We start from the raw sequence: 13,594 nt of genomic DNA on the forward strand, positions 1-13,594 counted from the left end.
TTTCTGCACGCATTTTCCCTTTTGGGTTATGTAAAAAAAAAAAAAAAAAAAGCTTATGTAATTGGGCACTTACATAATGAAGCGTTATAAATTATATTTATTGATTTTGCTAGCTTAATAAGAGTGAATTATCTGCTGCAATGCAGATTTTTAATTTTTAAGCACTCTTCTGATAAGGACACTGCTGTCAGGCTAAGGAACAGAAAGCACAATATGCAGCTTTGGAATTAGCAACAACAATTTCATCCCTTCTAAACATAGACACCGATGTTGAGTCATTTACACCGGCATAATGCAATCAGCAGCGAGAGAAAATAAAAACAGGCCTCAGAACATGTCGTGAGCGCGTTATGTGGGTGGATTGCAAATAGTTTGCACCAGCGCTCGGATAGAATTATGAGAGGAGTTAAACGACCTCTGCCGAACGTGATTACCGGTCAGCTTCGGTCGATAACGACAATGAAAATGACCTCAATGGACGTACCTTAATCCGTACAGCACGGTGCCATCGGGGTGCAGGCGTATCATTCGGTTCTTGACTGTCACTCCGTGAACGAAGGATTTCTTATCGTTGAGGAAGTAGGTGTCGGGCACCCAGAGCTGGTCAGCGACGCGGTTATCCAAGGTTAGATTCAGAGGGATCTCGGTGTAAGACAAGCGCTTGTCTCGCCAAGCTTGCTGGAAATACATGGTCAGAGTGTAGTCCTACAAATAAGAGGAAAATTAGGATAATTAGGAAAAGAAGAGATCATGAAGACTATTGGGAAAATACAACAGATTTAAAAAAGCATCTCTCTCTCTGTCTACTTTATGCATTTGGGTTTTAATGTCATGTTCAAATGGATGTTTACACAGTTTCCAGGTTAAGTGTATATGGGCATCTGCCTTGCACTATCCACAGGCAACCAACACTATCATATTTTTGTATGTTTACATCAATATTTAATATTAATAAGGCTGACATTAATATTTCAAACCACACTGTAATTAATATGTAAGTACTTAACATTAATATTTAAAACCACAATGTAAAAAGTGGTAACCTGCAAATGTTACTTTAAGGAGCTTTTCCCACCTGATCTAATCCTTTAGTTCTCTTGGTGTATCTTATTGTAAACAATAAAAGCTCAACGTTCAAAAGCTTGTAAGATTTTCTTTAATGTTTTTGAAAGAAGCCTCCTATTCTGACGAAGGCTGCATTCATTTGATGAAAAATTCAGTAAAAGCAGTAATATTGTGAAATCATTACATCATTACAATCATTACACCTTAAAATGTTCTATTTTTCTATATATATATTATATATATATATTTAAATCATTATAATATGTGACCCTGGATCACAAAACCAGTCACATGTCGCACGGGTATATTTGTGGCAATAGCCAACAATACATTTTATGGGTCAAAATTATAGATTTTTCTTTTTTGTCAAAAATCATTAGGATATTAAGTAAAGATCATGTTCCATGAGGATATTTAGTAAATTTCCTACCGTTAATATATAACACATTTATTTGTGTGAGTGAATGCAGCACAATCGCGAACATAATTGTAGAACTTTTAAGGCGATTATCTCAATGTTTAGATTTTTTTGCACCCTCAGATTCCAGATTTTCAAATAGTTGTATCTCTGCCAATATTGTCCTATCCTTACAAACCATACATCAATGGAAATTTATTTAGCTTTCAGATGATGTATAAATCTCAATTTCCAAAAATTGACCCATGTGACTGGTTTTGTGGTCCAGGGTCACATATGCTGACTTGGTGCTCAAGAAACATTCCGTATTATTATTTATCAATGTTGAAAACGATTTGGCTGCTTAATATTTTTGTGGAAACAGTAACACTTTTTGTCATTCTTTTGATGAATAGAAAGTTTAAAAGAACAGCATTTATCTCTAAAATATAAATGTTTTGTAACATGTCACTTTTGATCAGTTTAATGTGTCCTTGCATAAGTAAAAAATATATACATATATAAATGTCTTTAAGAAAAACAAAATCTTACCGACCCCAACCTTTTTAATAGCAGTGTAGGTTGATAATATTTTTATTTATTTTGAATTCATTCATTTAGATGTTACCACATGAAGCATATTAAGGCGTTTTTGGTCACAAGTCTCATCAAGTTGCCTATAAAATAACTTCAATACAGTAACAAGAACATTTATTATCTATTTCATTAGTTACTACTAGTACTAACTGTTGTAAAGCTGTTTTTATTAGCAGTCGCCTTCTTTCAGATCATTAGTCAACAAATTCTCGGTAAACACCGCAGATGGTGGCAGGCACGCAGATGCACCTTTTAATTTAACTCAGCTGAGTGCTCGCTAAAACTGCCTCAGTCACAAATCACTTTGCGTTTCAAGTCATTACAAGTTCGTTCCGATTTGGATGTGACCAAAAGTGATGATGTCCGAGTGTGAGTTGTTTACTCTGTAATTAGCCCATCCATTTTCACCAGTTTGACACATTCAGGCCGATTTTTTGACTGGCTGCAATCATGATAGGCTGGCATTTTCGCATCGACAGTGTAATCAGCCAATCACGGCGAAGCGTCAGCTGTTTGTTTATTTTTAAAAAACAGCTTTACACAATATTTGAGCTTATACTTTGTAATGTTTCTCGTTTTAATTCTGTACTGTCGATAATTTTCTCATCCGAACTGTTTTTGAGCAGGCACTTATCCCATGCCTCCTGGGATTAAAAGCCCCTGATTTTATCTTGGGTTTGTTTTGGGAGTGCTTTGGATGTGTTTATCAGCGTGGCCAGAGGATGAGGGGTTAGTGGGCTGGCTGAACGGTGGCAGGCAGTTTCTAGCCCCATATTTATCTCTCCGTGCTTCTCCAGCAGTGACCTGTGAGGGAACTCTTAAAACCGGCAATCGTCTTCTGCCAAAAATAACCAGCACACTTGATAAAGTTACTCTCAGGCATTAAAGGACAAACCCTCCCTCTGATTCAAAAGCCGCTGGAAGAACCAGCTGTGACTCACACTGTCCTGCGTGTGCACTTTCAAACAGCCACTTCAGCATGAGCAAACACACGCTAAACACACCTGCACACACACACGCCCCAATTCCCCATGACATATCCCGCACACATACACACTGCAGTGCCCGGCAGTAGCTGTTTGGATTTAAATAGGCAAATGCTTATGCAATGCTTCATGTATGTTAAATGTTTGGCAACAGCTATCACAACATTTATTTCCATCAAGAGGTGCATAACATTTTTGGTCCAGATCTTGTGTTGACAATGCAAGAGTCCAGCGCTCTTTAAAGTCTCCTCCAGCACATCCCAAAGACTTTCACTGAATTTAAGGTCTGGACTCAGAGGAGACGATCCATGCGTGAAAATTATTCTTTATGATCCTACCAACCATTTTTACACAATTTGAGCCTGATGAATCTTGACATTGTCATCCTGGAATATGGCCATGATGTGTCTTCCTACATGGAGTGTGTAGCTTTTCATTTCTTAAACAACCATCAGTTCGAGTTAGAAGAACTGTAGGCAAACATATTACATGCTAGAAACATAATAACCACTGCAATAATGATCCAATCACAGACTCTTAAGCATTTGCCTATTTAAAACAAACAGTGACCTTTTTTTTTGTCAGGGCAGTGTATAATACCACTACTTCACTACTTCTAATTTTTGCACAACATTTCTGTTATTAATTTTTGGTATTTTCTGGAAATTGTTTAAAGAGTACCAATTATGCTTTGTCACAATATTAATGTGTGTAATGTTGCTGTTTGAGAATGAAAAAGGTTTGCAAAGTTACAAAGTCACTCCGAAGGGAGTTATTCTCTATATCAGTGCACACTGTTTCTGAACTCCCTGAAACGCCTCGATTCTGGTCTTGAGTTTTCTTCCAGGAACGAACATGTCACTATATTCCTCATTTAAATAATTCCAGCCAAAGGCACATGCAAAATAAAGGGGTGGTTGAGTTGAGTTAGTAATGTTGAAACTGGTGGTTATTATGGAGTGACATTTCCAAAACACGCTCAAAGCGGTCGACAAATCACAACACACTGATCCAGCCGACCAATCGGAGCACATTGCGCTTTTCGTAAGGATGGGCTTCACAGAGACAGAACTAAACAGAGCGTTACTGACAGACTGGGAAGAGAGGTGCTGCAACAATGTCAAATATCTGAAAATAATGTGTTTTTTCAATGTTCAAGCATAAAAACCTATTCTAGTGAACATCAAAACCAAAATCAAGGCTCTGAAATAGGGCATAATATGGCCTCTTTAACAAAAAAATCCTTTATGGAACTTTTCTGATAAGAAAATCCAAATACATAAAAATCCAAATTATTCTGATAAGAATCCAAATTATTGATGATAAAGATATGACTACATAAAACTTCGAATGAGCATGCAGATGGTCCATAGTCAGTGGTAGCTCGGCTCACATAATTCCCTCCGATCTTTAGCATCTGTCATTATGCATAGAGTGTGTTAAAGCCGGTGCTGAGCATCTACACTGCAGGTTTCCCTCAGGAGAAGCAGCTGATGCCTTGGGCGACAGAGTCACTTTAGCCACCTCAAACCCTTAGAGAGATAGTTCACTCATAAATGAACATTTTTACTCGCTCTCATGTGCTTCCCAACCCAACAGACTCTATATAAAGACTCTCAATAGTCTTTCTTGTGTGGAACATCACAGATGATATTTGAGAAATGTGTTTTTGTACATTCAATTCAAAGTCAAAAAGCGTATTGTGTGTTCCGCAGAAGAAAGAATGTCACACAGTTTTGGACTGACATAAGGGTGAGCAAATTATTATAGAATGTTCATTTTTGGGCGAACTATCCCTTACTGAGACATTCTATTAATAAATTCCACAGATAAATGTGTTACAATGCATTATTTACTCTCATGTCGTTTCAAACCGGTTTCACTTAAGGTGCATTCCATTCGACCGTAAATGCTCTGCGAAGTGGGTTTCACAGGGTTTTCCGTCATCTTAAGTAAGATTGCAACGCCATAGAGAATTAGGGAACATCGAAACATCACGTCACAGGAAGTGGAGAGGGAAATTTACACACCAGTAATTGCACATCATTCCAGCACTTGAAGTTTGACTAAAATAAACGCAGTAAAAATGATTTGAGGCTTCAGCATTTTTATTGAGTTTAATTAGTCCCAGGTGTGGTTTGTACACGGTTGTTTGCGGGTATAAAGTGTGCCAGATGTGACAGTTACAATCCAACTATTATGATTACAGTTATATAAGGGGGGAAAAAAACACATTTAATATATCGTAATTATGTTTATTTTCATTGCAAGAGACATTTATCACTCCGTTTAGCATTTACAAATATGACAATTTATTAAGTATACTAATAATAACTTAATATTTATATAAATACACATGTATGTGTTACATATTAAATGAAAGTATGGTAATTTATATGCAAAAGTATATTATGTTACCATGCCTCAAACTTCTCTAATATGTGCACTCAATTGGTGTTTGATGGGTGTTTCAAATGAACACATTTTGTAAAGTGAACTGGAACCCTGTCACTCAGAACGCAGCTTTATATTCCTTTGTGCAAAACAAAAAGAGGCATTTTGAAGAATATTTATGCTGCTCTCAAATACAAGTGAATGGGAACCAGCATCTTTCAAAACACAATAAAAGCACCATAGGCCCTGTTTACACCTGGTATTAAGAAACGTTTTCGTCAACCCGATCACAAGTAGACGGTGTAAATAGGGTCTAAAACGTTTTGAGCTTGTCCACTTTCGATCACTTCCAGAGGTAGTCGAAAATGTATTCAACTGGATTGCTTTCATTGTCTAAACGGTCGAATGTGTGAACAGCCACAAAAAGGCCGTCTACTCTTTGACTACTGACCTAACGCGTAAACATTAGTGGGAATCATGCTAGCCAGACGGGATTTAAACTTTGGCAGCTGAAGACCCAAGTTTGGTTTGAAGATGAAAAACATACCAAGCACAATGTTCTCTCGAGTCTCACCATTCCTGATTTCTTACACACACTCACAGCGTTCGGCGGAGTCTTGTGGCTGTCAGAGCAGAAACGAAAGCTGCTGCTCTCTGTGTGTTTCCATCATCTCCTTTCGTGTTCATATGTAAATTGAGTGAGCTTTTTTCATCCATTTGATCAAAAGATCTGAAAAAGCCCTACATTTACCCACCCAAAGACCCTCCCCTCGAAGAAATCAGGACAGAAGTGGTTGAAAGTGGACAAAAGAGATAGATTAAAACACCAGGTGTAAACAAGAAAGTGTCTCATTCGTCTACTTGTGATCCGATTGACCAAAACACATCTTAATGAACCATAAAAGTGATCTTGTGCCCTATTTCACATCTTGAGAAGTCAAACAATAGTATTGTGTGAGGTTAAGACCATGAAATATACATTGACCATGAAATATACATATCATGTATATTTCATGGTTACAACAAGCCAAATTTGAATATGAACAATATTCAAATCGCATTAATGAGGTAAATTTGAGTCTGTTCCTTACCACAAAAAATAAATAAAAAACTTCCCAGTATATAAGGACCATTTTATATTTGGAACTTGACAAACCCAGTAATGAGCAACATGAACATTCTGCTAAAAACTCCTTTGTGTTCCATGGAAGGAAGATCACTCATGTTTGAAACAGCATAAGGGTCAGGGTATTATCAACAGAATTGTATTTTTGGATAAACTATCCTTTTAAGAAACAATGAAGATTTGTGCTATGCATGAAGATATGTTTTGATGATATTTATGCCTAATGGTATTCCGCCATTCTAAGCTTTTTCATCCTACCTATGGTGTTCCAGTTGAGTAATGAAGTACAATAAAACAGGAGTGCATATAGCATAATGTAAATCTATTATAGTTATAAATCATATGGGGGGACGGTAGAAAAATGGAAAAAAAATTCTGAGGATTAACATTTTGAGGAAAGAGGTTAAATATACAGTTTTTTCCCGAGCGAAGTGTGGATGCCAGGGTACAGAATATGGAACACCTGGGCTTGGAACTTTCCTCTTGGCTTCAGTGCCAAATGTGAGCATAATTACTATGGTCACAGATGGTAGCAGATGCCTCTTTGGGCTCTGTTTACTCTTCTTTGACATCAATAGATCTCAAACCGAGACGCAAACACACAGCTTCGGCGAGCTCACATGCAACCGAGTGGATTTTTCCCTCTCTGCTAAAAGAATCAGGCCTGAAGATAGAAGTGCAGTGCATTGGGACATTGATATATAATGGATTTTAGAGACATGAACATTTAATATTTAATGTTTTTTTTACCAAAAATGACAATTTTATCATTTACATGATTTCATATGGTAAAATTTTAAAGCATGTAGCTATTCCTTTCTAATCGATTACAATGCAATAGGATCTGAAGCTTTCAAGTTTGAGGAAGGATGCAAAGCACCATAAAGGCAAGGTGTGACCATTCAATTATTCAAAATGTATCCTTTTGTGTTCCGCAGACAAATGAGGTGAGTAAAAAAAAAGACAGAATATTAATATTTAAGTGAACTAAATAATTTTGAGAAGCAGAGAGCAAAAAAAGCCTCTGTTAGGTTGTGATGTTTAATCATCGTTAACAGAGCTGAAATTTGCAAGTGCAAATTAATTTAATCAAGGGCGTCTCTAAATCTGCAGCATAAATGTACTAATTAAGGGCGCATTGGTTATGAATTCTTTATGTGACATGGAAAATCATCAAGTAAAGAAGTCTCAGACACAAGAAAAAGCTGTCTTTGTATTCAATAAAACTATTCTAAAGTCACGGGATCAAATAGGATCTGCCTTCAGTTTAACTCTCGTAGCCCCCATTTAAAAAACACCAAACCAGGGCTCGACAATAAGGATAAAAAAATAAAACATGATTTGTTTCAGTTGGGTCAATGAAAAATGTTGGCAGAGCATGTAAAAAGCAAAACCATGAACGACTAGGCCAGCAGAAAAAAAAAAAATCCTTATTGTTGATCCTTGCCATAGCATTATTTACAGCAGAGCACTGCAAATCTGTGAAACAACCTTATGTAAGATAAAGTGAGGCATGCCAGCTCTTCAGATGGATACCCAGATCGATAGATCATATTGAGATTGTGACAGAATGACACAACGTCATTTGTCGGGTCTCTCCCACTGAGCTGACACTGAAGCAGAGGCTGCTGGGAGTTCTCCATTAAGCCTGTCACAACCCAAATCCAACACTCATCACGTTCAGAAGACATCCGTCTCCACTGCACAGAACCCATTTAAAAACAGAAGTCATGCAAAATTAACATCAAGCAAAACATGATTCACTTTTTTTCCAGGCATTGAAATAAATGCCATTTTCCAAGAATATGGTAGGAACTGAAAGTTTTTCTTTCCCCACACAAATAGTCAGTGAAAGGAGGTGCTTAGAAAACATTGGTCTTCCACCTCAGGATGTCAAACTGAATATGATATGAACAGTTTATTGATTTCTATTTATTTGATATGAGGTTTGTAATTTCTGTACCTCTGTTGCAAGCCAAAGTTTGAGAAGTTTAAAATCATGATTTGTGCGACTTTTACAGTTAAATATTAAATAAACATCCAAATTAAATGGACAAAACATAAATAAATAAAAAATATATGCACACATGGTTGCTAATTTAAATTAAAGTGTCCCTATTATGCTTTTTCATGTAGTATGTTATATACAGTAGCTGTTTGTGAGGAATATAGCTGTTTGTGTGCAAAGTTTCAAATATCAAAGTGCATGATAAATAGAGATATTGTCTTATTGTCGATTCTGAAAAGAGTCGATACTACAGGGTTAGTTCACCCAAAAATGAAAATTCTGTCAGTAATTACTCACCCTCATGTTGTTCCAACCGCATAAGACCTTCGTTCATCTTCGGAACACAAATTAAGATATTTTTGATGAAATCTGAGAGCTGATCACTTCTCCATAGGCTGCTAGGTGGCCCAAACTTGCTGGCCAGGAAAAGTTATTAAAGAGATCGTTAATATAGTCCAAGTGACTACAGTGGCTCAATCTTAAGTATATCAAGCGACGAGAATACTTTTTGTGCGCAAAAACAAACAAAAATAACGACTTTATTCCACTATTCATTTCCTTCTCTCTGGGCCTCGTAGTGTTTTTGCGCTGCGCGTCTGTGTTATACGTCATCACGCATCACACACATGACCAGCGTCGGCCAATAGTGAGCCTACGTGGTGACGTGTAACACAGACGCGCTGCGCAAAAACACTACGAGGTTTAAAGTCGGAATAAAGTCGTTATTTTTGTTTGTTTTTGCGCACAAAAAGTATTCTCATCGCTTGATATACTTAAGATTGAGCCACTGTAGTCACTTGGACTATATTAACGATCTCTTTAATAACTTTTCCTGGCCAGCAAGTTTGGGCCACCTAGCAGTCTATGGAGGAGTGATCCAGCACTCAGATTTCATCAAAAATATCTTAATTTGTGTTCCGAAGATGAACGAAGGTCTTACGCGGTTGGAACAACATGAGGGTGAGTAATTACTGACAGAATTGTCATTTTTGGGTGAACTAACCCTTTAAGAGTCTAATTCCAGTCTTACATCCTGCTCGAAACCTACGTAGGTTTGTAACAAATTTGCATAATGCCAAACTATGGTCTTCACTGCAGGCTGCCCGTGAATAATGTACTTTGACCCTCAAACACTGTAGTTGTAGTCGAGGACTGGAAGAGTTTGGTTCATGTTGTCGACGTGTTGAGAAGTTTTCTGTATCGAGAGAGCAAATCCACTTTGCATGCTTTACCGAAGGATAAGGACTCGTGCTGGAACTGATACGGTAAAATCGACTCCATCGTTAATATTCGTATCACTGTGCATGAAGCGCTAAGGTAAAACCAGAGCTGAACTTCAGATATGGTAATGAGCATTTCATTTCTCACATGCGCTGTAAGTGGTTGCCCAATCACAACAGACTGGACCATCTGACCAATGAGAGCAGAGTAGACAAATCACAACAGACTGGGCCATCTGACCAATCAGAGCAGAGTAGACCAATCACAACTGATTGGACCATCTGACCAATCAGAGCAGAGTAGACCAATCACAACAGACTGGGCCATCTGACCAATCAAAGCAGAGTAGGCTCTCGGAAAACACAATTAGGAGACTGAATCCTTTATCGAATCGTTTCAGACACTGTGAGAAAAGAGCTGGTGCTGCAATGTATATTATGACAAAATTAAGTGTTTTTTAACCTTGGATGCATGTAAACCTATTGTAGGAGTCCAAAACAAAATTAGGAACCTTTAAAATTGCATAATAAGTCACTCTATAGTAGCTAGCTACTTTGGGAACAAATGTTTTTTAAGTAGTTATTGATAAACTTTATTTTAAATGCAAGAGAAATATGTATTTGACATTTTTTTCTTGCAATTCCTTGCATAATAGTGTGCAATTGTCAAGCCTGATGAATGCTCTCAACACTACAATCTCTTAAGAAATTGAGAAAATAGAATGAGATTTTGTACTTGTCCTCCCATCATGATGTAAACATGATCCAAAGCGTGTAATTTTTTGGGTGCCACAATTTTAAGGAAAGTTACATGGTTTGTAATGCAGGAAATTGGGTTGAGTACAAAATGTTTGTTTAAATCTGGCTGCTTTTCATTCTAGGCTCATTTTAAGTCATATGATTTAACATATCTAAACGTTCTCACGACAAAAAACATGGGATTTGTGCCTCTAATGCTTTGAATAAGTCATGTGGCACCAAAGTGTTTCTGTTCGTCCCTATTGGAGGAAAGTACCAAATGAGCGCGTAAAGAGATTGTGATGGAAAATGCTGATAACAAGGCACTTAACAGCACCACTGCCATAGTTTCACTGTCTCTCAAATAAGAGAAACACCAACGCAGTCGCTGTGGACTTGGGAGACATCATTAATTGGTCATGACAACGAAACCATCCGAATGACTGGTTAAGCACAAGCCTCTAAATATTGGAGGTTGTAAGAGAGATGGACTTAAGATCCAGTGGCCATACCCGGGGTGCTGATAGCATGACTGGCCCGATTAGCCTTTATTCCCAACGGAGCGTTTTCTACAGCTACTTAAACACGTTTGATTTAACAGCCTAACACCCCATCACAGGATGATATATTAACAGATTACACAAGCGAAATCTGTCACATTAACTTCACTTAATCTAAACTCATAACTGCAAGTGCCGTGATGAGGATGTTGATGACATGTTTGGAGATAAACGTTTGATGTCGAAGACGTGATTAAGTGGCAAAGTTTATTGCAATGTCAGACAGACTCCAAACGCCAGGTGTTTCAAATTAATCTACAACTGAGCGCCTCTTTGCAGAATTAGTTTGGAAATCAGAGTTTAATGTTGTTATTTGATTAAACTTTGTTCTGAAAACATTTTATGTTAGACTTTTTCCATATAAGGGATAATGAACAGTCAGCTGATCATCGCAAATAACTAGACCTGGGATCAGGACCCCGACGCAGAGCATTATCCCGCTTAAATGTTGATCCGATGAATAAATTAAATACATATATTAATAGATAAATGGAAATTATTGTAACATTTGAGAAGAACATTAAAAAAGAAAGAGACTACAAGACACATGAAACTTTCAGAGCTATGCATGACATGTAGGCAATGGTCAATTGGTCAGTTTTTACCAGGGGGTTTATACCAGGACCCCCAGATGGAGAAAAAAACTACAACATTTATATTTAAAAAAAGATTTGGACAAATGTATATTGTGTTGTGCTGCACAAATAAAAATGATTTTGAGTTCAGATAATATTTTAACCATTACTTGACAATGACAACAAACATGCCTGTTGTTTAATTTTTCTTTATAGTATCACACGTACTAGTCTAAATTAAAATAGCTATATATTTTAGGAAGCGGATCCTTTGCAAGAGGATCATAATATTTGTGAATTCTTAGAATCAAAAAACTAAATCTTAGGGGAAAAAAGCTCAAACGTGCTGCGTAACACGAGAATGAACATTATTGGTTCTTACTGAAGCTCAAACGTGCTGCGTAACACCGTAACACTAGAATTAACCTCATTGGTTCTTGTAACATGAGAATGAACCTCACTGGTTCTTGCTGAGCTCAAACGTGATGCGTAACACGAATATGAACCTCATTGGTTCTTGCTGAGCTCAAACGTGATGCGTAACACAAGAATGAACCTCACTGGTTCTTGCTGAAGCTCAAACGTGATGCGTAACACAAGAATGAACCTCACTGGTTCTTGCTGAAGCTCAAACATGATGCGTAACACGAATATGAACCTCATTGGTTCTTGTAACACGAGAATGAACCTCACTGGTTCTTGCTGAGCTCAAACGTGATGCGTAACACGAGAATAAACCTCATTGGCTCTTGCTGAAGCTCAAACATGATGCGTAACACGAATATGAACCTCATTGTTTCTTGCTGAAGCTCAAACGTGATGCGTAACATGAGAATGAACCTCATTGGTCCTTGCAAAAGCTCAAAGATGATGTGTAAAAAGAGAATGAACCTCATTGGTTCTTGCTGAAGCTCAAACATGATGCGTAACACAAGAATGAACCTTATTGGTTCTCACACGTCATGCAAGCATACTTGCATATGGATTTATTTTACAATCGCTTTATGAACGTTTCGAAGCGAACGTCTTGGGCCCTATCTTGCACCCAGCGCAATTGACTTTGTACACCGACGCATGTATCATTCCTATTTTTCACCCGCGCAAAGCGCGCTTTTCCCTCCACAGAAGCACGTCGCTAAACTAGGGAATGAACTTTGCGCTCCCTGGGCGGTTCAGCGCAAAAAAGGAGGCGTGTTCTGGCGCAAACGTTCCTTCATGCTATTTTGATGGTTTAGAAAACAATTGCACCACTAACCAGGAAAAAATAGTTTAAAGTCAGTGGCGCGTTGCGCATGTTATTCATATGCTATTTTAAGGGCGCATGCTTGGCCATAATCAATGTAGCGTGTGCACAACGCGCACTTTGATTCTCTCATCTACACAGAAGCAGCAGTTTTCATTTTTGCAAATCACACATTATTAAGATAGATAGATAGATAGATAGATAGATAGATAGATAGATAGATAGATAGATAGATAGATAGATAGATAGATAGATAGATAGATAGATAGATAGATAGACAATTTATTATAAAAGCATACATCTAGCTTACACATTTACCCAAATTATCATACGCCTGTTTAACCGAAGTTAATTTGGGTGGGTTTCTCCATTTCAATGTAACTTCTCTCTTTTACGGCCGTGACGAGAGCGTTGCTCTCCTTGGCTGTGAACCGCTCCTGGCGCGCGCCTGGCAAATCCGCCATTACAATAGCAATACGCTATGGAAAAAGCGCGTCTGCTCTTAAAGGGAATGTGAGATGACGCTTTGATTGGTTTATTTCACGTTACGCCCAAACCACACCTATGAATAATGAAGCTACTTCAGACCAACCCATTTTAGATTTGCGCCTGGCGCAAGAGTCATTTATCCCGCCGGGAAAATAGCAACAGCGCCGAGACCCGCCCACAAAGTTACTTGCGCTTT

General features: G+C 37.8%; 1 protein-coding gene across 2 annotated transcripts in view; it reads right to left on the bottom strand.

Annotated features, from left to right (window-relative positions):
• gabrb2a (gamma-aminobutyric acid type A receptor subunit beta2a) overlaps window positions 1-13,594 on the bottom strand; it is a 45,672-nt gene that overhangs the window by 26,865 nt on the left and 5,213 nt on the right. For both annotated transcript variants that reach the window (XM_082177738.1, XM_082177737.1), the window contains exon 4: window positions 485-705. In XM_082177738.1, coding sequence (XP_082033864.1) covers window positions 485-705 — 221 coding nt within the window. The remainder of the gene's footprint in view (window positions 1-484; window positions 706-13,594) is intronic.

Source organism: Leuciscus leuciscus, assembly GCF_965113295.1.
Source record: "Leuciscus leuciscus genome assembly, chromosome: 8".
NCBI lineage: Eukaryota > Metazoa > Chordata > Actinopteri > Cypriniformes > Leuciscidae > Leuciscus > Leuciscus leuciscus.